Source organism: Euprymna scolopes, chromosome 1, assembly GCF_053919585.1.
Source record: "Euprymna scolopes isolate OS-2025 chromosome 1, ASM5391958v1, whole genome shotgun sequence".
Taxonomy (NCBI): domain Eukaryota; kingdom Metazoa; phylum Mollusca; class Cephalopoda; order Sepiida; family Sepiolidae; genus Euprymna; species Euprymna scolopes.
In genome coordinates, this window is record NC_136482.1 from 152,592,749 (window position 1) to 152,620,516 (window position 27,768).

A 27,768-nucleotide genomic window follows, 5' to 3' on the forward strand; every position below is an offset into this window, starting at 1 on the left:
TTTTAAGAAGGAGGTTGTACAGTTTTTGTTTTTCTTTATATGTAGAGGTTCCAATATGCTGCTGATCTCTATGTTCGGTATGCTTAGTAATTTTTACTTTTTTTTACTTCTTTAAGTCAATTGAAACGTTGCACAAGCACAACTAACACTCAATATGCGAACAACAATCCAATCAAAACAAGTAATACAAACTATCAGCCCTCAGGTAAAAAATTCAAAACTGGCTTTTTCTTGCAATTCTGAATTTTCTAGAGGAGATGTGAATGTTTGTATTATTTTGATTAATGTGACAATTATTCTTATCTTGGGTTTTAGTCGCTGTACCCTGTGACCTTCTTCGGGCGTTGAATACATGTTTTCTCCACCAAGGAAATTCACAGGCGATAAAGAAGCAATAGCAAAACATATATCCAACTCAAGGGAGGTAACTTATAAAAAAATCACTTCTTTCCTTGGAGTTGTCTCCCTTGCATTGTGATTTTTTTTTTTTTTTTTTTTTTAATGAAAATATGTGTGGGTGTGACGTGTCTTAGAATGGAGACCCAAAATTAACCACGCAAGCAAAGATATTCACTTTCCATTCTTCTGTGATCAACACCTGGAAAGTGAATAAAATCTATATATAAAACCAACCAACGTTCTTAAAAGTGAATGAATATTCGTCCAAACAGATTCCAGCCTCCCCTCCAAGAATAAGATACATTCCAGGTGGACCAAGAACAACGATGCATGAAGGTATGTCGGAAAATGCATGTATATCACACACACACACACACACACACACACACACACACACACGCACGCACGCACACGCGAATAATTATATATAAATATAACATAAATAGACAGCAACAACCATAACTTTAGGTTCAAATAGTGAAGAACCAACCATAGGCATATAGTGACACGTATACACATTAGGATGAACTCTTTGACCCAAGCAAGTACACATACCGACATATGGTGATATTGTACCATTACACAACAGACCCTTTTATGGTACGACGATTATATAACAATTAAATCAACTCTACACTTCATTTCAATGAAATGTTCAAAGATCGTAAAGAGGTCAACGCGAAAAGAATAGATTTATTATTATTACCTGTTCTCCATTTGCAACTTTGCTACTTCAAAAAATGGATAATATGTAGAGTTTCTGTTCAAACTCAGTTTAAACATTGAATCTCCGCAACTGATGTAGATGACACTGCCATATTGACACATGCACATGATCGGTTCGTGGAATTGAATCTTCTGCGTGCACAGCGGTTCACAGTCTGCAGTCTGGAAAGAAAGTTTAGCAGATAAGATTCAACAAGAATTGTTTGTAGCGTTAGAATATGAGATTGGTGTAATATCACGAGAATTAAACAAAGTTTGTCATACTTTTTACTAATAAAGGGCAACAATTTAGGTGATGAAGAAATTTAAACTCGAAATACCAAAGAAAATCACAGTTTTTAAATAACTACACAATTCTTGAGTCAATCCAACCCAAATTTTAGTGCTATCCTTCAAAATAAATAACCCCAATAAAACCAGGTAGCAAAATTCCACCCCTTTACTGTAGAGGTTTTCAGATTCTGAAAAAACTTTCTACTGTAATAGTTTTGTTTCTCAGACCGTTTGTTTTTGGAATTCCCTTCCTGGTTTTCACTTCTCCGATTGTACTTACATGCAAAAATTTAAATGTAATATGAACAAACATATTTCTATACAACTCCATACTTAGGAGTAAATCTCGCCCATAATTACAATAGCTCCTTACATTGTTGTGACAATAGTGGCAAATAAAAGTAAAAATAAATAAATAAAATCGACCCATCAATTTTAACTAAGCTTGACAGTTTACTTTTTCAAATATTAGATGTTATTGAAAAAGAAATTAAGCATGACAGATTAACAAAAAAAAAAAAAAAAAAAATTAAGTCAATCGAACTGAAATCTCTAAACTGAAATTTTAACTGTTTACATCTAAAAAAAAAAAATACTTTTCAATTTAAACTTTTGAAGTTCATTTTTAGGCAATTCTGCATTACCCGGACGGCGCCATTTTTTTTTTTGTGCGTTTCACTAAACTGTCATGAGGTGGCGCTTCTCTGTCAAAGAATAGGGGACCAAGTTCATTCATTTCATTCTATTCAATTTTTTTATTAATTTAAAAATTAAAACCATAATATATAACTTTGTTGACCCTTCAACCGGTGCCACAAAAAAATTAAAACTATATTTTGTTAAAATGACAATTTTATTTTAATTCAAAATATGTCTTGAAAAAAAAATCCAATGTTGTTTTAATTTTAAAATTGTTTTATTAAAATTATATTTTCTTACAGACTTTTAAATAAATCTTTTTACAATTATATATTGATACATTTTTATACAATAAATGTTTTGGTTTTCAAATGTGTTTTTATTCGGAAAAACAAATCTTGCTTGTTATTTGATCAAGAAGAAATTGGAGTTATCGGCCTTAACAATGATGCCGTTCGTGTAATGCAGAAAAGGCCATTTTTATGACACTTTTACATGTAAAAATTTTAGAATTCAAATTTTATATTTTCAAGTACATATTTATGTTACAAATTTTGATTTTAACTTTCCAAATTTTACGAATCAAAAACTAAACACAATGACAAAAGGAAAATATGTTGATTTTAAAGGATTTAATTTTATTTAACTGATAAAATTATCTATTTATAAAGTATATATTGTATTTCTTAATTGAATGGTTCATTTAAGATAGGTTTCACAAGATACTTACATTAATGAGGGAGTCTAAATGGAAAACTAAGATGTTACCATCGGCAGTGCCAACAAGAATCAAATCTGGATCATTGTATCTAAAAATGTAAGCAAACAAATAGCAAAAACAACAATAATTGTAAGGTTTTATAAATAATGGCTAATATTCAATGAGAGAAATTAATAATTATGTAAAAACAAATACAGGGTGGAACGATAAAGTTGTCACCCTAAAGAAAACAACACTACAGCTTTATTTTAAAACTTTTATTGAAAAAAATCAATTAAGGTAACTTGATTATGTAGTAGAGTTGACATCTATTCAATGTAGCCACCTTCAGCCTCAATCACCACCTCGATATGGGTCCGAAACTGGAAGCATACCTTTTCCACAATACTCGGTGGATAGAGGCGATCAGGCTGCCTTTAGTGTTGTGGGAGGTCATGTTGGCGATTTTTTCGATGTATGACCAAATGAAGTAGTCCAGCAGGTTTAGGACAGAAGAAGAGGGTGCCAGTGACAGAAGGGTGCAAAGTCATAGCACTCCTAAGCCTGGGTCTCTTTGGACTTGTGGGCCGCTGCCACACCCAGGGTCTGCCAGCAGCCACTTGATTGCACCAGAGGATCACCACACTTTTCAGCACATTCAGGTACACTTTGGTGTTGACTTTCAAGCCGACTTCGAAGATATGAGATGGCATGATGTGGCCCTTACTTGAAACTACATCGAAGACCATAACCGTGGCTGGAAATTTTGTTTTCATCACTCTGGGCATGTCCCTGTTATTCGTGGCAATCCAACGATGAATTTTAAGAGTGCCGGCAATGGTCCTGTTATCATAACTTGGATCAGTAAAGAGCATGTGTTGTACAACAGCGCATCACTGATCCCGCTCATTGAACATTGTGTCACTTTCAGACATGATAGAAGACTCCTATCGCTTTTGGGATGTGTACACAACTAATAGATTGTTTACAAGAAAAAAGGAAAACTGGTTTTCATCAAATAGATATGGAATCATGTCTTTTCTAGGGTGAAAATTTTATCATTCCACACTGTATATACTTCCATCTAACATATAAAGGCAGAATTTCAATGTTAGATTTAAATAATAACCCGTATGATTTATCAATATTTGATTCAGACTATCCTATTTTTCGTTTTTCTTTCAATATGTTATTTGCATGCATATATTTTACTTATTTTTTATGAAAAGAAGTATACTGGCTAAAGTGAAAACCGTTAACCGTAAGCATCTTGGGGATGCTCTGTGTTTTGATAAGTTTCTGGGTCTGACTTTTACTCCTGATCTGAAATGGAGCATATACATCAACTCCGTTTCCAAAGTTGCTGGAAAATGGTTGGATCATTCTACTCCTCCAGTTGATATCTCACTGTCGATGAAATCCTCTACCTATACACGAGCCAAATACGTTCTAGAATGGAGTACTGTTGCCACATCTGGACAGGAGCTGCTCAAAACACCTATCCTGCCTTGATAGAGTTCAAAACCGATTTTGTAACCTAGTAGCTGATGCCCCTTTCTTTTCCCTGCAGTCCCTTTCCCACAAAAGAGACGTTGCGAGCCTGTATCTGCTCTATCGTTATTTTCATGGCATGTGCTCGTCTGAGCTCCAATCTATCCTTGCTAAACTTTTACAAAAAGCACTCGGCTAGCTAAAACCACAATCGACAATTTCTCCCCAAGCTCTATAGATGCCTAAGCCTAAACATGGATTCTATGAACAAAGCTTCTTTCCTTGAACTGCTTGCCTGTGGAACTCTGGTCCGCTGGTCTACTTACCAGCTGATTACAATATTGTTGTTTTCAAGTCCAACGTAAACAAGTTCTTGTTGAAAAGTCCTCTTAAATGATTAAATTATACAAAATTTCCATTACTATCAATTACTACACTATTGTTCTAATGGCTACCATACACACATTAACCCTTATCCTCAAGTGGCCTCTGGGCCTTGATAAGTGCTAACCTCTTTGTAAAAAATAAAATCTAAACAACGTGAGCATATGTTTTTAATAAAAATTTAGGTTTTGACATTTTACACCTACTTCTGCAATAAAACAATTTATTTCCCACAATTAAATAATTTCTTACAATTAATTGTTTACCATAATGTTTGGTTAAATAATTTTCGTTTCAACTTTACTTACATTTGCGTTTATAATACATGCTACAAATGCAGCTTAATTGAAAGGATACAAAAGTTTTTTTTATTTATGAAGAATGGACGACTGTTGCTGCTACTTACAAATATGAAACAACAACTTTTCATATAAGTTTTACATTTTCTTACTATTTTACATACTGTTGTTACGATGTCAATATTTTTAAACACAGACAGATTATACATAGTTTTCCAATGAAAACCAAGTAATAAAAAAACATATAATGACCTGCAGCATCACATTACTTAAGAAATTGATGTGTGATACACAGATGATGCATTTAAAGTTTAGTAGATTTTTACTTTATCATCTTACTAGCCTGAGTGTTTGGAGGTGTGTATTGTATGAAAAAAAAAAAAAAGTGGTAGTAGGCGGGCAGACTCGAACCCTTACCGCGAAGGAGGAAACGAATGTGAAGAAAAAAAAGTGACCTCTTTGCTGTTGTGCCCACTGCCAAACCGGAAGTGCCGTAGGTTTAAATTAAGGCTAGTCAATCGAAAAGAGGGGGATGACTTTCGAAAAGATCGGCGAAAAAAGCGACTCCTCCCTGCAGAAAAGTAGCCCGTTGAGGGTGAAGGAATTAATGTTTTTAGCCAATTTTCCCATATTTGACGTCCGAAGGGTCGAGTTTCCAAACGATACAAATCTTGTAAAAATTTGTCGCCTCTGTGGAAAATTTAAGGCAGACATACAAATATACATACATATAAACAAAGAGGTGAAATTTATATTATAGATTATAGATTAGCCTGGGTGCCTGGCGTTGCCCAGGAGTTTGGAGGTGTGTGTTGAGCAAAAAGAAAAAAAGTGGTAACAGACAGGCTCGAACTTGTACCGTGAAGGAGGAAAAAAAAGTGAAAAAAAAGTGACGCCTTTGCCATTGCGTCTATCACCAAACCGGAAGTGACACAGGTTTAAATTAAGGCTAGTCAATCGAAAAAAAAGAGGACGACTTTCGAAAATATCGACGAAAAAAAAAACCCCACCTTGTTGAAAAGTGCCCAGTTGAGGGTGAAGGAATTAATTGTTTCAGCCAATTTTTTATATTTGTCGCCCGAAGGGTCGAGCTTGAAAACGATACCGATCTCATGAAAATCCCTCGCCTCTGTCGAAAGTTTCAGGCAGACATACATATAAACATACATACATACATTTAAACAGACAGGCGAGATTTATATAATAGACTAGTTGAGGTGCCCGGCGTTGTCTGGGTGTTTGTAGGTGTAAAAGAAAAAAAGTTTTGGTAGGGAGGTAGTCTCAAACCTGAAGCCTTGAGGTGAAGTCAAAAAAGAAAGCCTGATAATTCACCATGACGCAACGTGGGCAAAGAAGTGAGAATGGTTGAAATTAAACGTTTAAAAAAGCAGGTGATTAAACGAACGTCAACGTGTGGTTTTCTAGGTCAAATATCACACCATACAGAAATTAAATCACAGCGCGAATTTTGTAATTTTGTAACTTCAGTGATGCCAGCAGCTTGGTTGCTCAGCGCTGTATGTCTTCCAGATCACTGCATAAGGTCTTATGGTGTGGCTGCCAGACAGAGTGGCTATACTCCAAGATAGGATGCACAAGGCTTTTGTAGAGTTGCACAAAGACTGTATTTGAGAGGAAGTCAAAAGTGCGGCGAATGATCCAGACAACTTTATTTGCTTTTGCGATGGATTTAGCTACATGTTCCTTGAAACTCAGTTTGTTGTTGATGTAGACGCCTAGGTCTTTCTCATGATCATGCTCTTTCAGTGTTATCACTCCAAGCGAATTGCCTTTCGATGTGTATTTAGTTTCTGATCTCCTGCTCCCTAGTTTCAGGATGTTGCATTTCTGTGGGTGAAAACGGAGCAACCAGTCCTGTGACCAGTTCTGTAAGTTATCTAGGTCAGCCTGTAGGCTGTCTGTGGCTCCTGAGATGTCACTACATGTGAACAACTTTGTGTCATCTGCAAACAGCTTCATTTCATTTTGGCAGAGTTTGGTTAGGTTGCTTATGTAGATGACGAATAACATTGGGCCAATGACACTTCCCTGTGGTATCCCACTCATTACTGGTGCTGGTTTTGATTTTGCTCCATTTACACACTGTTGCCTAGCATTTAGGAATGCTATCTTCTGAGGTGTTATTCATTCAAAATCAGCTATTTCTTTCACAACTCACATGGGTAAAATTTCTAAATTATTCTAAAGCATGACATTTAGACCAGCTTAGTCTAAAGCAAAGACATTCAACATTTTACAATACTATCCTGGCTTCCATCAATATCCCAACTTCAGAACGGCGATGTCCAATCTTTTCTAACCTTAGAAAACTTTTGATATCATCATTTACCCTTAGGCTACGCCGGCTGTTAATTTTTTAACACCTAGTTTTTACTATTACAAACAACTACAACAATGGTGTATTCAAGGACTGTGGAATTCTTCTTTGCCCTAACTGCATTAATCAATGAATGAACCCCATGTTTGAATGTTTGTATTGTTTTTTGATTAAAAAAATTCTTTTTCAAAGACACTAGACTTCATTTTATGTGATGTGAAAAAATTCACACCCATCGTAAGTAATGTGTGTAAAAATACCATCATAGCCCAAGGGTTAATATCAAGAAGCCTTTTTTGTAAATGTAATCTGAGCATTACTGCCAGCAGCGATTTGTGTTTGGACAAAGTACATATCTACAATTGGTTGAGGGTGTTTTGGTAAGACCTTTAGTATCTGCTCTCGAGTCATCTATTTAAAACTGGATCCCATTTAAAATTTGTATCCTCAGTCTGAAATCACTAGAACCTTGAGAACCTGAAAGACGTACAATCAAGTAAATACTTTCTGCTGGACACCTGCTGTACACTGACTGCACTGTTTCTCTTAGATTAAACCCATTTAAGTGTCAGCATTTAACAACTGACTTAGTAAGCATCTAGAAAATTATTATCTTACCTACAACCTGGAGCATCTTTATGTTGTTTTTTTTTGTTTTGTTTTTTTGTTTTTTTTTTTCCACAGGAATTACCACTTATCAAGGCCCGGAAGCCACTCGAGGATAAGGATTAATGGGTATACATTAGTCAATGTGATTATAGCGTAGTAAACATAAGTAGTGGAAATTTTGTAAATTGGATTACTTAGGGAGATGGTTCATTGAGAACTTGTTTACGTTGGACTTGAAGACAATCAGATTGTAGTCAGCTGGAAAGCAGGCAAACAGCAGAGAGTTCCACAGGCGTGCAGTTCTAAGAAAGAAGCTTTTTTCATAAAATCTATGTTTAGGTTTAGACACAGATAAAGAGTGTGGGAAATTATTGATAGTGTTTTTGGCTAGACGAGTGTTTTTCATGAAAGTTTGGCGAGGGAGAGGGCAAGGATTGAAGTTCAGCTGAGCACTTGCCATGAAAATAATTATAAAGCAAAGACAGGGTCGCAACGTGTCTTCTGTGGGAAAGAGGTTGTAGGGAAGAGAAAAGGACATCCTCCACTAAGCTACGAAGTCTATTTTTAACTCTGTCAAGGCAGAATAAGCTGCTTCTAGCAACTTCTGCCCAGATGTGGCAGCAGTACTCCATTATTGGCCATACCTGACTTATATAGTAGAGAATTGCATCAGCAGTGAGATATCTACTGGAGCGGTAGAAGGATCCTACCATTTTTCCAGCAGTCTTGGCAATGTGTTTGATATACGTGTTCCATTTCAGATCGGGAGTAAAGATCAAGCCCAGAAGCTTGTCAAAGCATGAAGTCTCCCCAAGACGAAAGCTATTCAATTCAATTGATGCCAGATGGGTATCAGAGCGTTGATGATGTAAAGATAGAAGCTTAATTTTAGGTGCATTAAAAGTAACCAGCCACCTCTTTCCCCATTGCTTACACCTGTTTAACACTCATGAACATGCGTATTAAGTCAAAAAACAGCAGTTTCCATGATTTTCAGAAATATTGTCTTACGTTCAGAATTACAGAAACATGGAATAAACTGTTTTTTTTTCCTTTTTTTTTTTTACTTGTGAGTCACCACTTATCAAGGCCTGAAGGCCGCTCGAGAATAAAGATTAATGAATCTAAGTTGGTAGTATAGTAATCGTTAATGGTGTAAATTGGATAGAATTTGATTATTTATGGGGACGGCCCAACCAGAACTTGTTTACATCGGATTTGAAGGCTACTATGTTATATTCAACTGGGAAGCAGGCCAGCGGAACAGTGTTCCACAGGCGGGCAGTTCTGGGAAAGAAGTTTGTTCATAAAATCTGTGTTTAGATTTAGGTACAGATAGAGAGTGGGGAAAATCGTATATAGTGGTTGTAGCTAGTTGACTGTTTTTGTGAAAGTTTGGCAAGGAGGGACCAAAGATTGGAGCTCAGCTGAGCACTTTCTGTGAAAATAACGATAGAAAAGGGATAGGCTTGCAACGTCTCTTCTGTAGGAAAAAGGTTGCAGGAAAGAGAAAAGTACATCACCTACGAGGTTTCAAAGTCGGTTTTGAACTCTAATCAAGGCTGGATAAGACGTGCCGAGCAGCTCCTGCCCAGATGTGGCAACAGTACTCCATTTTAGGACGTACCTGGCTCTTATACAGATAGAGGATTGCATCGGCATTGAGATAGCTTCTGGAGCGGTAGAATGATCCAACCATTTTTCCAGCGATCTTGGCAACAGATGTGATGTATGTGTCCCATTTCAGATCAGGATTAAAAGGTCAGTCCTAGTCTACAATAATATCTGGTATATAGCAGTTACATATGTTCTTTCTACATAAGTTTATATCCTATAAGGAGTGGTTGGTCTATTATTCAATGAAAAAAATTTATTCATTATTAGACAAAATCAGAAATAACATTTTTTCTCAAGTCTGTTGTCTTTCTCATCATTGGACGTATACGATTCCAAAAAGTAGAGAAGATATAAATAAATATGGAAGAAAGAAAAAGAAAGATTAAAAACTGTCTTTTCTCCCCTCACATGCTTAACATCGAATTCCATGAACAAAGTTTCTTTCCAAGAACTTTCAATCTCTGAAACCCGTTGGAACAGGATGGCTGTTTGACAGATTACAACATGGTCATGTTCAAATCCAGTATTAACCAAATACTTGTCATAAATCGTTCCTATAAGTAATCAAATTTTATTCATCCTATTCATCATTTTCAATCCTTTCATAATATTCTTCATCATTCAACTGCCAATCTATCCATCTCATTAACCTTTCTTATCAGATCACTTTTGGTCAATAGCTGATAACTCAGAAATAAAAGAAAAGCAAAAAAGATAATGTAGAATTTGTGGCTGATTTTTAAAAGAAACATTAAACGTTCCGATATAAAAGACTTTTCGAACCTGTGGAAACAAAAAATACTTAATATTGCATCGGATAATTCGCTGCTGCTGTGCAGGTGTCGCTTTTCATCTGTATGAAACACTTCAATGCGACCAGAAATGCAACCCAAGAAAATAAAGTTGTTGACACTAAGCAAGCAAAGGGGACGTGAAATATCCAAGATCTGACCCTGGAAAAAAAAAATAGAAAATATTCTTCAGTAAATTATTTTTTAATTTCTTTAAGAAGAAGAAGAAAAAAAAAAGACAATTATAAAAAATGAATTAAAAATAAAAGTATTTTTGTGAAAGTCAATTTCTTTTTAATTTAAAAATGAAAAACTTCTGCAATTTCTTCTTTAAATAGTGTTAGATAATCCTTGATGAAAGGAAAGAGTACCTGATACATCTCCATTGTAATATGGTGGCTTCCTTTAGTCTTGACAGACTATGGATACCCACTGTAAGGATGCCTGCGCATGAAACTTTTGTGGCAAGAGTTGTGCAATCTCCAACCACACCTCTCCTGAGTCGACAGTACTGAATACCAGTGGCAACTGGAGGTTCAGGACAACTGGAAACAATGCAGAGATAAGTGAAGAGCACATACAGTGCCTAGAATTTTCCAATGGTTACCATCTGGTACTAGCCAGGCTCAACGTTGCTTAACTTCGGTGATGTGATAATATACAATCAATTATACAAATAAGTACACATACAGACTAACATATATATATATATATACAAACTCAAAGCAATCAAGCATACAATAATATTTTTTTTTATTACATTTTCACGCCAAACAAGGCACATTGTCACTTTGGTGTAGGGGGCTACTATCAGGGGCAGCAATTACTGGGGCACCACTATGTTGGGATTTGGACAGCAAGATGTCGGTTCACGTTGCACTTGAACTTCTGCATGTCAGTACAGTTAGGGAAGCAGAAACCTGGAATGGAATTCCAGAGTCTAGCGGTTCTGGGGAAGAAACTACTGGAGTAGAAAGATCTTTTACATCTAGGGATCTCTACAGTGTGAAACTAATAACAAACTTGAGTGTTGGTAAGAAAGAACACGCGCGCACACACACACACACACACACACACACACACACACACACACACACACAGCCTTATAAAAATATAATGGTTTCTTTATTTGTTATTAGACAAAATCAGAAATAACATTTTTTCCTTAAGTCTTGTCTTTTTCATCATTAGAAGTACAGGAATCAAAGCTGGCCAGACAGAATGTCGAAATAGTAACAAATTGGCTGATTGGAAGTTGCTTAATTCTGCACAAGTAAATGCTCAGAAAACATTGACCTTTTTCTTCATATTTCTCCTTTTTATCCATGTTCTCATTAGTTTTCTCATATTTGCAGAAATATTATTATTCATAACATACCTCCAATCTGAACCTGTGTTCTCGATCCTCCGTAACCTCCAACTTCCCATGTGCTATTTATCCTCCAGATTGGCTTTGTATTTACCAAAGCAATTCAGTATGGTTGGCATCTGTCTGTATCAGGAGACAATAAAGTTCTCCACTTTAGATTGTTCTGTTTCCAAATCACAGTATTTATTTTTGTGCAAACAAGATCAGCAGTTGCTCTGTCAATTGTTCTCTCTCCTCCCTCCAATGTTGGTTTCTTCTCTCCTCCCTCCTCTTACAGATACCTCTGTAGCATAGGACAGGTCTTTTTGATAGTCTCAAGCTGATTGTGAGCTCAGTGTATAGAAGATTCCTTGGAATCCTCTCATCGTCCATTCGATTGTCATAGACAAGCCATCAGAGTTATCGCTGGATGAGAAAAACAAACATGCTTAGAATATCAGCTTAATCAAAGACACGCTTGTTTGAGATGTGGTCCTGCCAGATTATTTCTAGGATTCCCCTGAAGTTGCACAGGTGAAAGATGTTGGGTCTGTTCTCTTGGCAGATATAGAGGTTGCTGGAAATGGAGCAGAGGTATATGAAATCATCGTCAATCTTGATATTGTATTCACCAATGGTGATGTTTGGGGCACTGCCTACATTTTGGCCAAAGATGTTAGCCCTTTTTAAACTATGTTACAAAAATAAGCATCCATATATCAGGCAGACAAACAGATAGACAAACAAAAAATATCTACAAACTTTTTGTTTGTAGATATATTTTTTTCCTTTTTTTTATTTTTAATTACATTTTCACCCCAAACAAGGCACATTGGTGTAGGGGGCTGCTATCAGGGGCAGCAACTACTGGGGCACTATGTAGGGATTTGGGCAGCAAGATGTCGGTTCACGTTACATTTGACCTTCTGCATATCAGTACAGTTGGGGAAGCAGGGACCTGGAATGGAATTCCAGAGTCTAGCGGTTCTGGGGAAGAAACTACTAGAGTAAAAGGCTCTTTTGCATCTAGGGATCTCTACTGTAAAGGGATGGTATTTAGCTGCTTGTCGGGTTTGTCGGGGGTATTTACGTCGTGGGGGCACAAGTGTTCGCAGTTCGTCAGAGCATTCACCATTAAAATACTTGTAGAACAGGCAGAGGGATGCAACGTTTCGTAATGGGACAGAGACTGAAGCTTAGATGCCAGTTCAGCACCAATCAGATTGGCAACTCTCTTTTGAACCTTGTCTAGGAGCGACTAAAAATGATTTATTTTAATTCTTACAAAAGATCCTTATAATTATTCACTCAATAGGCAGGTATCTTTGTTAATGCATTTCTCATATCTTGAATAATGAACATCTATATAAATAAAATAGTAGCATTCATGTGCGTCTGTGTGTACAACTCTCTTACAGTCCACACCACTGGGCCGATCATGACCTAACTTGGCATGATGATGGTCTCCAACCTAAGGATGGTTCACACCATTTTTCAAGGTTAAGGTTAAAGGTCAAGGTCATAACCTACGTATATATACTTCGCTACAACCCACACCATTTTACCACTCATGAACAAACCTGGCATGATGATGGTCTCATACCTAAGAGTAGTGTACACCATTTTCCAAGATAATGTTCAAGGTTATAGTTTATGTATATACATAATGATAGTCTCCGATCTAGGGATAGTGCACTATTTTTCAAGGTCAAAGTAAAAAAGTTAAGGTCAGGACTTTACAATATGCTTGAGTACCTACTTAGCAGGTACCTGAGCTATAGCAAAGTCCTGCATGAAACTCCGGTGTCTTTGCTATCATTTTTTATTATTATTCTTGTAGTAATTATTTATGAATAATTGCATAATATGGTATAGTCAAATTGACACACCGGTTTTCTGTTAAATCACCAAAGTATAGTGACATGGAGTCTAGTCAGTGTCACATGGTTGACCATTTGCGAATATCAGATGTTGAATGTGAGAGGAAAGCGAGACTGCTCTGCAAAAAGAAAAAAATACTGCACCAAAGTTAGCTTTTAGAAAGTACCGCTAATACATGTGTTGCCACAACAGAACAACCGCCTCTGCATGGAGATTCTGTTCTCAATAATATGACAAAGCTCTCTGGAGAGAGTATACTATCGTATTTTATATATATATCCTATAACTGCATTATATATTTATATATTTATGTATAGAGGGATCAGAAAACTTATTATCATTGGGAAGAAATAAGTTTATTTATTTTTTTTTTTTACTTTCATCGTTCAAACATTGATATTAATTAATTTGTCCTTACCCCAATATCAACTGTACTGTCGTTTGGTTTCAGCCAGGAGAGTTGGATATTTTGGTCATTACCACTAGTCACCCACAAGGTCAGGGTACAGTTGGCATCTTCCTGGTCAAATAAAAGTCAAATTTGACTAACTTAGAATTTTTTAAATTAATATAATAATAATTTTGATGAGAATGTACAAATAGGGAGTTCAAGTTATCCACTGATCTTAGACGGTTAAGAAATATGGTTAGTGTGTTTTCTAATTGACTGGGAAGTGGGGTTCAATTTTCGCTTGAGTTATGGCGGTTACCATAATGTAGTTCTTGTTGGGTAGGTCACCATTTCGGCGGGTCCCCCTTTTGGGGAGTCGTCGAAATTAATAAGACGGGAGTAGAAACCGACCTGGGAATAATAATAAAGAAACAAAGGAACTTCCAAACGAAACGGTTTTATATTCATTTCAGCGTACAAGTGGTATCGAGTTATAGAAAGTTTGTGATTTTCATTTATGTCCCCTGACTCTGGAACCACTCGCGTCTCCATCTTTTTGCTTCCAACACTTTTGTATCTTTCTTTTTGTCTTTCCCACCAGAACTGTTCTCCATCCTGATTCGTTACAACCTCTGGTCACATTTTTGAGGAAAGGAGGAAGGAAGGAAGGAAGGAAGGGGGAAAGGGAAGAGTAGAGAGAAAGAGACATGTAATGGAGAAATAGTAGTCTTGGCTTTCACTACAGAGTCATAGCAAATACTTAAAAATTGTACTTGGTGTCTTCTTGCTAAATACTAAACATTATAAGGTCTGGATCAAAGGTAAATGAAACAATCCAAGGAAAAAATCTGTACTAGTCAATGAAAAAGAAGCCTTCAGGTTACCTTTGAGTGCTCAATCTGTTTATTTTTTTGCATGTGTATATACACTAGTGAGCAAAAAAAAAAATGGCCAAACAAATTTTATACATTTTATTGCACTAAAAGCTATATTGAACAAAGAACAATTGAACAAGGAAACTTAAACGAGACTAATAATACAGAACAAGACATTTACTTTAATAAATACTTAGTATGGAATCACATTCCCTTTTGATTTCTTTAGAAGATCCATCTTTTTGGATATGTTCTCAATCAAAGAGGAACACTGTGAAGAGGAGATGCTATTCCATTCGCTTTGTACAGCTTCTCACGATTTGTCATTGTTCAAAAAAGTTCTTCCAGCCATTGCACGAGATATTGTGGACAAAATATTCTAGATTGGGTTTTAATCGGGGCTTTGACCTGGCTAAAATATCACATTAATTGAATTATCAGAAAACCATTTTCTTGTGGCTTTAGCAGGGTGTGTAGGGACATTATTATGTTGAAAAATAATGCTCTGGGATATTCCCAACTTCTGGATACTTGGTAACAGTCCTGTTTCTTATATTCGAATGTATTCTTTTGCATTGATTGACTTCTCATATCTAATAAGTTCCCCAATTCCTGCTGCAGTAAAAGTTCCCTCTACCATTATCCCTCCATTCCCGTATTTAACTGTCGTTTTTATGCCACTTGGCGAAAATCTTTCTTCAGTTCTTTGACTGCACCGTTCGGGAGCATCACTAACAAGACAAAATCTTGATTCATCTAACCAGAAAACATTCCTGAACTAGTTTGTATCTTTCTTGCCAAAACACGAGAAAAATCTCTATCGTTGATGTTCTTAGATAAAAGTGGCTTCTTTGCACACCTTTTAGCAGAAAATCCCATTTCTTTCATTCGTCTAGATAATATTGTATATCTAGAAAGAGAATTTCCAGCCCCTGTTTTGAATTCTTTACTCTGGTCAACATAATTTTTCTTTCAATCCTTCAAAACAGTTAATTTAAGCCTGTGGTCGTCCTTCAAAGTGGATGCTCTAGGGCAACCAACGACCAGATCCAGATTTCCCTTTTACCAAGCATTCGACTTCGAACCTTTGACCAATTTGCTTCACTACAGATATTTTCACACTTTTTCTTAAAATATCAAAAATCTGCTTGTAAATCATTTCCGACTGCCTTAACCCTGCAATTCAGTTTTTAAGAAAGTATATATATATGTATATATATATATATATATATATATATATATATATATATATATATATATATATATATATATATATTGTAAGCATATATTTATTCATTTATATATATATTTCAATATTGGAAGAAAAATAAAATCTAAGTATATATAAAGTAAAGTGAGAGTTTCCCTTATTTAATTTGTCAGTATAGTTTTCATCCTAACTTGTTTTTATTCGGAAGAAAATTTATTTTAATAACATTTACCAATTTTCACATTCATTTTTTTTCGGATCTTTTTTTGGCTTACATGTTTTCAAAGAAAGATGGAGGTACAATCACTATTTTCTATTTTAATTATCATCATCATAACCGGCACAAAAAAATCATAGGTTTGTACCGATCTCACACTTCGTACATTCATTTGCTGCAGAAAATAACTACGGCATCCAATTTATTTTACTATAATATTTAGATTGTTTAAAATATTCTGTGCGCGAATAGTATTTGCTGGTCTTGTATAATGCATACAAGTGCGCATGAATGAAAGAGAAGCAAAAAGGGAGAAACACAAATATGTATAAAACATTCATTTTTGACGATTACTTTAATTAGGTCAGCCACATTTTTTATCTTGTATCATATAATTATTTTCACTTCTGTTCTTTTAATAAACTATTTAAAGAGACAGAGGAGTACAACAGCCTAAGTGTTGTGAAGAAAAGAACAAAGAGGAGGACAGCAGTTGAGAACGTCTAAATAACAAAACGCAAAGCTTGATACTTACTGTGACCGTCATACAATCAATCGAATGATACTTTGTCACGAGAATCATTTGCTTCAAACAAATTGTTTCCGGATTCTTAAGATGTTTACAAACTTGATCAGCCTGAAAATAAAGTTGCTTTCTTTTTAGAATTTGCTTCAGAATAAGGATTTATATTTTGGATTCTTCAGATTATTCTGACCAATATTGCAATGAAAATAATGTGAACTTGTATTTTCAGATTTATATAACTATCTATGTATGTCTAGTTTATATAAGGTATAAATATTTCTGTAATCGATGCTCGTGTATCGTCTAGTGGTTAAAATTATAAGGACAGTTACTTTTTTTTGTATACTAGCTTGCGTGCCCGGATGTTTGGAGGTGTATGTTAAGCAAAAAAAAAAAAAAAAAAGTTGTAGTAGGAAGGCAGTCTTGAACCCGTGTCGTGAAGGCAGAAAAAAAAAGTGGAGATGTGTGTAACGGAGCAAAAGAAAAAAAAAAAAAAAAAAAAAAAAAAATGGAGTAGTAAGCAGGCTTGAACCCGTAATGCACCAAGGGAAAAAAGAGATGAAAAAAAAAAAAAACTATCTTACCGATGTGCCTACCGGGGTTGTGATGTCACGGGCGGTCGAAATAACGCCTTTTAAGTGACATCGTGAACGCGAGGGTTGAATGACTTGCAAAAAATATCAGCGAAAAAATAAATCGACCCTCCCTGTACAAAAGTGTCCAGTTGAGGATGAATTAATTAATATTTTGGGCCAATTTTTCTACATCGAGCTTCAAAATGATCTTGTGAAAATCTGTCGCCTCTGTCAAAAGTTTTAGGCAAACATACATACATACATATATACATACATACACTTAAACAGACAGGTGAGATTTATATTATAGATGGGGTGTCTGTACGTGCCAATTGGTTATGTGTATATTAAGTCTTTCTATGTGTATGTAGGTGTTTTCACATATTCGGGACAATAAACGGACAGTTTTTAACAATGACGAATAACACCTTTGTCTGCTCGACACTCGATAGGTCACATACCTTATTCAGCGTCTCCCTCTCCTCTGACAGGTATCTTCAGAATGAACAACCAAAATGCCGAGTTATCATTTCCAGATCTTTATTTCCAAATGTTCCACGTCTTGGAGTTTGCAGCTTTTAATATTCTCCTTTATATTTTCCTTGGTTGGTCCATAGATGCGTCCATCAGATCAGAATCAATCCAATGGCTAGCTAACTACCAACTTGTCTCTTTGACTTCTCCTTACAGACTAACTCCTAATTCTGATTTCTCCTGACTTACATGTCTCATGTCAGCCAGAGTGTCACACAAGCCACATCATTGTTTACTAAACCAAATTCCAAACTAGCTTTGTTTATGCTTTTCCTCTATTCATAACATTTTTTCCTTGAGCCAAATTTCCCCAGTTAAATATTTAAGAAATATTTTAACTAACATTCTTTTCTTTTAAAAATTTTTCCTCAATATCTTTTTAACCTAAACAATTTATAATCGTTCTGACCCTTGACACTGCCTGCCACAACATAACACAGATACTACGCAGTGATCATAGCAAAAAGGCCACAACATAACAAAATTTGTCTAATATAAGTCTTTAAGACAAGCTTCGGGCCGGGATCAAAGTGTAGTATCTGTCTGCAGATGCTGCACTTAAGATAATTTGTATCAGTCAATGGAGGGATAACCCTCTATACTGGGACAATTATTATTTTTGGTAACCAGAGTGCCCCCTTTTTGCCTACTTTTAGGGGAGCTGGTTCTTACCCCACATTAAAAACAGCCTTGTGCCTAATTTGCAAATAAATACAATAAAATCTGAATAATATATGGAGATGTATTGTAGAACAGGAAATTTCGTTTTTTACTCATATTCAAATGAATGAATGAAAGTTCTTCAGATAAGTAGATGTAGAACAGTTGAGGTAGCAAGGTCAGTTGGGAGTAAAGACCAAGAAAAAAATGGGAAGAAATGATAAGGATAGATTTGAGAGAAAGGCTTGACTGGAGATAGTATTTTTTGGAAGTCAATTACGAAAAGCCATTCAATCTACACTATCACGTTAAGCAGATATTAAATCGACGATGATGATGATGATGGCAGTGATGATGACAACGACGACGATGATAATGACAATGATGATGATGATGACGATGACGATGATGATGATGATGATGATGATGAGGATTATATTGATTATTACATTCACAATATTTAATCATAAATAAATTAGAAAACGAGTAAAAAATCTTTTTAAATAATAATTTCATATGAATAAGGAGTACTATTATGCATCTCCACCAGATAAGGTTTAAGATTTCCAAAAAATCTTACTGGAATTGTTCACATGAATATATGACCTAATAGCCAGCAACTTTGTTTATGAATCAGAGTACAAGTGGTAATAACTAGGAATAACACTTGTATCCAGTCATAGCTGAGAGGATAAGAATAATCTACCTTTGTAGATTACACAATGAGTTCAGTAGAAAATTCTGCTTATATTTGATATAGAAGTTCAACTAAAACGTTCCCAAGTTTGAAAATATGTATCTGAAGAAGGTTAGAGATTGCATCGGCCAAAATGTTGTCGTCATGATTGATTCTATATAAAATATTTTGATTGCAGAAGTTCCCATCTGAACAAAATTATAGGTTTGCAACAACAGATGCCACATTAAAATGTATTATGTCTAGACTATTATCCATTACATTATGTAACTTTACAACTTCATAATAGACAGATTTAAGCCTTATAATAAAATCCTATAATTTATCCTAGGAGAGAAATCACCACTATCGCCAATATCGTTAGAGGAAGTAGTTCCTATTTTTGGCCTCTAATTCACCTGCTCTCACCACCACACTCTACACCACATAAAATTACACAGACTTGTATTGCCTCGTCACCCTCATCAGATGAATGATAAACTCACAGAAATAACGTTCACTTCTAATTTGCAGATTCAGAAAATAATGATTTCTCCCTATGCAAATTCCACCCTTTCTCATTGGATGCCAGTTGTAATGCTCTAACTCTAGATTTTAAACCTTCAACAAAAACAAACATTGTTTATTCTTGCCCACTCGCATATATTTAAACAAAAACAAAAAAAATTACCGATTGACTAACGTATACTTTGCATTTGGTTTGTCATCTACTCTCTATCTCTTAAAAAAAACTTAATGAATTATTCCTTTTAGCGCTATTATCATTTTTTTTAAAAACTTATGGTTATTTTAAACTAAATACAAAAAAAGTGTGGCATAACGGCAACATTAAATATCGAGTGTTTACTTCTTGCCTGCTCGCATATATTTAAACAAAACAAACAATACCGATTTACTAACATTATCTGCCCTAATTTATTTTCTGCAAATGTGAGAGTTCTCCCCCTGTTCAAAAATGTGTCATCTCATTTCTACCTATGTAGAATTCGAAATAAGATCTGGACCTTTCTCACACGACTTTCAAGGTGCTTAGAAGTGTGTCCGAATTTCTTCCTCAGAAAATCACTGTTAAAAAGCCTGACAACCATTTTGTAAAGCATCTTCATTGCAGTCACATCGACTCTTGAAAGCAAAGCAATTTTATTAGCATTTTTATAGCAGCGCATCACTGCAAGTTACACTACAATGTAAGTATTATTTATGTATTAAATGCATTCGCATATACGTACTCTACGACCCTGGCAATTCATGTACTTTTTTTTTATTGCATTAGAGGTTAATGTATTCTTTTATTTTAGCATTCTTATTTGAAGCTCTTTCTGTATTGTTCTGTATTGCGTGTTTCGTAACCCTTTTTGCGTTCATCCTTGACAAATTATTTAACTATGAATAAATAGATGTTATTGAATCCAACTGTTTTTTTTCTATCATTTACTCTTTTCCAGCACACGTGTGTATTATGTACAATATTACAATATACTAAAAATATTTAAAACAGAGTGGCCAGTATTCCCAAATGGTAATCTATCTGGTACTGAACAGGCTCAACGTTGTTTAAATTTGGTGATCTAACAAGAACCGATGTGTCAACATGATTATACCATGTTTGATACAATAATGCTAACAAAATGAATCGAAGAATCGGGTATAAAAGACACCAATAGATTGTCATGGTGTGTATCAGAACACCGCTTTCCACTTAAAAACACACAATGACGGCGCTTTGGCAGAGTAAGCCACATTATTTTTTTTAAATTAGTTTTTTTTTTAAATTTAGTTTCCAGAAGTAGGAAAATGCATCTCTCGTTGCTCAGTATAATTCAGGGGATATAACTTGAATATAACAGTTTCAATATTATTCTCAGTGTTTATTATTCTTATTCAATCTCGATATAACCTCTTTCCCAAAGAAGAAATGTTGCAAGCCTGTCTCTGCTTTATTATTTTCATGGCTAGTGCTCGTCTGAGCTCTAATCTATGGTCTCCTCTAGCCTGAGTTTCATGAGAAACACTCGTCTAGCTGAAACCACTATCAATAATTTCTCCCACTCTTTATCTGTGCCTAAACCTAAACGTAGATTCCATGAGCAAAGCTTCTTTCTTAGAACTGCACGCCTGTGGAACTCGGTTTGGCATGTGGAGCTCATGTGCGTCAATGTGCGTGGTGTATTGTGAGCGTTTATTATGTCGATTTCCCTTCATTTTAATCGCGTGTGGACCCCCCCCCACCCCGCCCATAAAATTTGACTTTTCCCAAATAATTAATAACAGCAGGCTTTTGATTTCAAGTCGAATCGAACATAAACGCAATCAGTGTACATCTGAAACTCTTTTGATCGTGACAGGATCGATTAGAAATTAATTCTATTCATTTGTTTTTTGTTAAGAACAACGTCTGTTGTACCAACCCTTTTTCATGAAGCCAACGCTTTTGCAGCCAAAAAGTTCTCAACTCGGCTAGGGATCTTCATCTTGCCCCCCCCCCCCCAAATCAACAGAGATTAGAACATTCCTATAATGATCAGGTCCTTGTTAATTTTGTGGTGAGAGTAAAGTTCAGTGCATTTCCAGGAGGTCCACCCTCCAAGGCCTTGCTTTTTCTCTTTGAAAAGAGATTAGTTTATAGCTAATCGCCCGAGGCGTCCTTACCGAGGAATGCCGATGGGGCTGCCCAGCACTTTTTGCAGATCAGAGTGCCCCTCTTCTGAAGAGCTGGCTTCTCAATTCTACTTTTTGAATCTGGTATCTAAGTTCTTGCGGTGGAAGAGAACTAAATATCAACTCGGCTTGGGAGCAGAAGGCCTCTCAAATGCGACTTTGACGCTCCCAATCATTGACAAGCCCAGCAGCTGAAGAATCTCAGCAACAGTAGTTCAAACAGCTCTTTCAGGGCAACGAATTACTTATGCAAACCACAAACTACTTGTATGCAACTACTACTGCCTGCTTGCCTTATGAGACTACCCTCTACGAACAACGAACATTGGCTCACTCCAGCAGCTCCCAGCACCTCCTGCAGCTACCCGTTCCAGTGCTTGTCGACATCTGGCTACCCATACCAGTGCCCACTATCTGCCTGGTTCCAGTGCTCACTGATGTCCAGCTACATGTACCAGCATCCACCAATATCCAGCTGCCCCGTTTCAACACCCACTGACGTCCAGCTACCTATACCAGTGCCCACTGATGTCCAGTTGCCCAGTTTCAAAAGCTGATCTTGTCTCACTCGGACTGATCATGATCTCCAGACCTTACAAATTATCACTTAGTTTTTGCTTAGTAAATAAAAGACGATATCTGTCGTCTTTTAATGGATTCCTGTGTCTGTCATTCTTCTTTTGCTTTTATCTTTTGCCTTATAGTTGTACTTTTGCTTTTATCTTTTTGCCTTTGCTATTATCTTTTGCCTTATAGTTGTACTTTTGCTTTTATCTTTTTGCCTTTGCTATTATCTTTTGCCTTATAGTTGTACTTTTGCTTTTATCTTTTTGCCTTTGCTATTATCTTTTGCCTTATAGTTGTACTTTTGCTTTTATCTTTTTGCCTTTGCTATTATCTTTTGCCTTATAGTTGTACTTTTGCTATTATCTTTTGCCTTATAGTTGTACTTTTGCTTTTATCTTTTTGCCTTTGCTATTATCTTTTGCCTTATAGTTGTACTTTTGCTTTTATCTTTTTGCCTTTGCTATTATCTTTTGCCTTATAGTTGTACTTTTGCTTTTATCTTTTTGCCTTTGCTATTATCTTTTGCCTTATAGTTGTACTTTTGCTTTTATCTTTTTGCCTTTGCTATTATCTTTTGCCTTATAGTTGTACTTTTGCTATTATCTTTTTGCCTTTGCTATTATCTTTTGCCTTATAGTTGTACTTTTGCTTTTATCTTTTTGCCTTTGCTATTATCTTTTGCCTTATAGTTGTACTTTTGCTTTTATCTTTTTGCCTTTGCTATTATCTTTTGCCTTATAGTTGTACTTTTGCTTTTATCTTTTTGCATTTGCTATTATCTTTTGCCTTATAGTTGTACTTTTGCTTTTATCTTTTTGCCTTTGCTATTATCTTTTGCCTTATAGTTGTACTTTTGCTATTATCTTTTGCCTTATAGTTGGACTTTTGCTTTTATCTTTTTGCCTTATAGTTGTACTTTTGCTTTTATCTTTTTGCCTTTGCTATTATCTTTTGCCTTATAGTTGTACTTTTGCTTTTATCTTTTTGCCTTATAGTACTTTTGCTTTTATCTTTTTGCCTTATAGTACTTTTGCTTTTATCTTTTTGCCTTTGCTATTATCTTCTGCCTTATAGTTGTACTTTTGCTTTTATCTTTTTGCCTTTGCTATTATCTTTTGCCTTATAGTTGTACTTTTGCTTTTATCTTTTTGCCTTGCTATTATCTTTTGCCTTATAGTTGTACTTTTGCTTTTATCTTTTTGCCTTATAGTTGTACTTTTGCTTTTATCTTTTGCCTTATAGTTGTACGTTTGTTTTTATCTTTTTGTCTTTGCTATTATCTTTTGCCTTATAGTTGTACTTTTGCTTTTATCTTTTTGCATTTGCTATTATCTTTTGCCTTATAGTTGTACTTTTGCTTTTATCTTTTTGCCTTTGCTATTATCTTTTGCCTTATAGTTGTACTTTTGCTTTTATCTTTTTGCCTTGCTATTATCTTTTGCCTTATAGTTGTACTTTTGCTTTTATCTTTTTGCCTTATAGTTGTACTTTTGCTTTTATCTTTTGCCTTTGCTAGTATTTTTTGCCTTATAGTTGTAATTTTGCTTTTGCTATTATCTTTTGCCTTATAGTTGTACGGTCGATTGGTGCACTTCCATGCCGCCTCTTGATCTGCTGCAACAAGATGATGGCTAATATATAGAACAGGAAAACATGCAAAAACATTGAAAATCTTTTGCTTATGTTTTCTTTGCGGTATAAATCACGTAAAAAACATGAGTTGTAAGAATTCCAAAAGTAAACACTCAATATCAAAAATTTGGAAATAATCTTTTAAATTTGGAAATATTAGGTTGGTGCAAAAATAATATCATATATATATATATATTAGTTGAACGCCAATAAACAACATTTTTCACCAACCTAATGATAATCTGGTTTTAACCGAATATAATATTAGCACTGATAACAGCTGAAATGAACAGGTTTAGCCTTGTACCAAATTTGATATCACCCAAACGTTTAGAAAATTGATGGTGTTTGAATGAACGAAGATATAGTGTTAAGCTAATATAGTTTCATTTAGCTTTAACATAACTGAAGTTATGGATATATAAGTGATTCATAGCGGAAAAAAAATTTGAAATGCAACATTTCATTTCTTACAGTCGGCCGTCCATCTGGTGTGTGGCCAAGACATTGTTGAAGAAGATCAAACATATCTGGGCAGGTGCCACCATTCTTACAAGCCTCTAAAGAAATGCTCTGCTCCTGTTGAATAATGCAAAAAATTGGATCCGTTTTAAAAGTTTATTATAAAACAATCAACAAAAGAAGCTGTCGGATATAAGCAAAGAACTATAAAACTATAAAAATATTAAAAGAAAATCCAGAAACTCTGGTCGTGATCAGTCCAAGGGAGGATACTCTAGCTCGACTACTGTGAAAATAAAGTTTTTTTTTTTTTTAAAAGAATATAAGTAAATGGTTTTCTGATTCAGCAAACAGATATTTTTATGACTCTTTGACCATTATTCTCAGTGCAGTATTTGCTTTTTTGTTCAATCATATTAAACATTTAATTTAGTTTCCAGAAGTTGAAAAATGCATCTCTTATTGCTCAGTATAACCCAGGGGATATAACTTGAATATAGTTCAAGGGGAATAACTCTGAACACACTGAGTTTATAGTTTTAATATTATTTTCAGTATTTACTAACTGGACCTATAGAAATTCCACAGGGAACTTATTCATATGTTATATAGTGGTGTTGGTATTCCGTAGATGTTCAGTGTAAATGGAGACGCTCTGATATTAATGTAGCTCTTTTGTTAAAACTGCAAAAGTATTTATATAAGCTAGCAGAGACACTCGGCATAGCCCGGTCATAAAGTACACTTCAATAGGATAATTTTCAACAATTTTAAAGCATGCAGTCACTTAGTCCAAAATATGTTATTTTATATTGCACTTCTTTTATAAAATTATTTTATATAAACTTCATTTCGAGTTAATAAAAAAATAAAAAAAAAGAAACACTAAGAAATTTGTGTGTAGGGTTTGAACCTACTGACTTCGTCATGTAAAAAAAAAAAAAAAAAAAAAATGTAAATTTTCAAGTCTTATAAAATTTTTTGCAATTAATGAAAATAAAAAAAAGAAATTTACATGCGGAGTTTGAACCTACAGACCACATCATGCAATCCCCCCCCCCCCAAAAAAAAAAAAACATGCTATCAACTTACCCACAATAGAATTTTCACGGCCCATTGTTCTATCATTTTCGCTAAGTGACGACATGGAGAAAATTGCTTTATCAATGATAGATAAATTGTAATAACGGTTGTGATTACCGATAATTATCGGGGGTATTCTGAGACAAAACTTAACCAAGATCACCCCCAGACTTATACGCTAAAGGTCTGTAAATTTTAAAGAAAATCTGTTCAACAGTTTTGGAGTCTATAAGGAAGGAACTCACACACAAAGTTGCGTTTATATAATTGTAGATTATTACTCCTGGCTTTGTTATGCAACATGACATTTTTTTTTTTTTTATTTAAATTTATTCGATTTTTTTTCTACTAAAATTTGACTGAGTCCAAAACTGTTTTTCTTATTGTTTTAATCCCCCAAGTGGTCACGATGCTTCAACACTATACATTAATTTTTATAAAACAAAAAACTTACTTCAGAAATGGCTTTTTCAATTTCATAAGGACTTTTCAGGTGATCGAAAGGATGTTTTCCGCCCGACAACAACGTATACAGCATGATTCCATAGGAGAACAAATCAGCCTAAAAAACAAAATCACAAACAGTTTTGGGGGATTATTTATATTTTTCGGACTATTGTTCTCATCTTGAGTGTTATTTTTCACAACGTTCCGCCTGATGTAATCTCCCTTCTTCAGGTGTATCTTGTTGAATTCAAGAATCTACACACAATTTTGAATAGAACCCTTTATTTAATCCACGGGGGCTAGCATGTTCTCGTTTTGTCAGCCATGTATTAAGTAATCTGTAATTATATTCTTAGTATAGCTGAAAAATGATCAAAAATTCATTGACAAAACATTCTTCATTCGTTAACTTGCTTAACAGCATGCTATTTAAAAAACAAAAAAACAAAAAAACTTCTGTCATTTTGTCGGAACACCTACTTTTTAGGAATACTGATGATTCTGGAACTTAATTTTAAGGTGAAATTCTTATAGTAAGTTGATGTCTTATCACTTACTCGAGCCACGGCATCTGTAGTTATCTTATTTGTCTTCTATTGTAGTATTTCGTTGTTTCCTATGGCAACGAAAATCTTTAACATCTAACTTCTAAATCATATTCGCCCTGAAGTAGAGCCCATTCTACACAAAAATCAAAATGGTTTCCGCCCAGGTCACTCCAATCTTGGAAAAATCCTCACATTGCGAAGAATAATTGAGGAAATTACATTCTGCAATAAAACTGCAGCTCTTATCTTTGTGGACTTCAGCAAAACGTTCAACTTAGTTAACCCTGAAACTATGTTCGAAATTCTTGAACTCTATGGCGTACCAGTAGAAATCATTGAAGCAGCAAAAGTATTGTATACAAACACACAGGCCACTGTTCCGACAGATGCTGCAAGCAAAGACTAGCTATGACTAGCAAAGACCATATGTGGGGTTAACCCCACATATCTGAACTTGGTCAATGTAGGGATCACCCTACAGACCACAGTTACTATCCAGCTCCCATTTCCCACCTCTCGGGAGCTGGATCCCCCTCCCCCCTCCTCTTTCTCCACATTAAAAAACGGCCTTGTGCCTAATTTGCTCAGTGGGGAAGCAAATAAATCCACACTGGCCCGCCGCCCTCTGTGGCCTCGGGCAACAAGATCAAAGTGTAGTATCTGTTCCGACAGATACTGCAAGCAAAGACCAGATGTGGGGGCAACCCCACATACCTGACCTTTAACCAGCTCCCATTTCCCACCTCTCAGGATCTGGTCCCCTTTTTCCCTTCCCCCTCCCTTCACTCCTTACATTAAAAATTGGCCTTGTGCCTAATTTGCTCGGTGGGGGGGGGAGCAAATAAATACCCATCGGGCAACAAGATCAAAGTGTAGTATCTGTTCCGACAGATACTGCAAGCAAAGACCATATGTGGGGGTAACCCCACATATCAGACCTTGGTCAATGTAGGGGCAACCCTTCATACCAACAGTTACTATCCAGCTCCCATTTCCCACCTCTCGGGAGCTGGTCCCCTTTTCCCTCCCCCCTCCCTCTCTCTCCACGTTAAAAAACGGCCTTGTGCCTAATTTGCTCAGTGGAGAAGCAAATAAATACATACTGCAAGCAAAGACCATATGTGGGGGCAACCTCACATATAAGACCTTGGTCAATGTAGGGGCAACCCTTCATACCAATTGTCACTATCC

At 35.5% G+C, this 27,768-nt stretch overlaps 1 protein-coding gene across 1 annotated transcript in view; it reads right to left on the reverse strand.

Moving 5' to 3' along the window:
• The window catches only part of LOC145276726 (leucine-rich repeat serine/threonine-protein kinase 2-like), a 338,716-nt gene that overhangs the window by 39,283 nt on the left and 271,665 nt on the right, over positions 1-27,768 (reverse strand). Inside the window, exons 57-63 of the mRNA XM_080127947.1 lie at positions 26,037-26,144; positions 24,512-24,616; positions 16,724-16,825; positions 13,914-14,015; positions 10,259-10,428; positions 2,768-2,846; positions 1,106-1,287 (exon numbers count right to left, since the gene is read on the reverse strand). Of these exons, the coding sequence (XP_079984073.1) occupies positions 1,106-1,287; positions 2,768-2,846; positions 10,259-10,428; positions 13,914-14,015; positions 16,724-16,825; positions 24,512-24,616; positions 26,037-26,144 (848 nt within the window). The remainder of the gene's footprint in view (positions 1-1,105; positions 1,288-2,767; positions 2,847-10,258; positions 10,429-13,913; positions 14,016-16,723; positions 16,826-24,511; positions 24,617-26,036; positions 26,145-27,768) is intronic.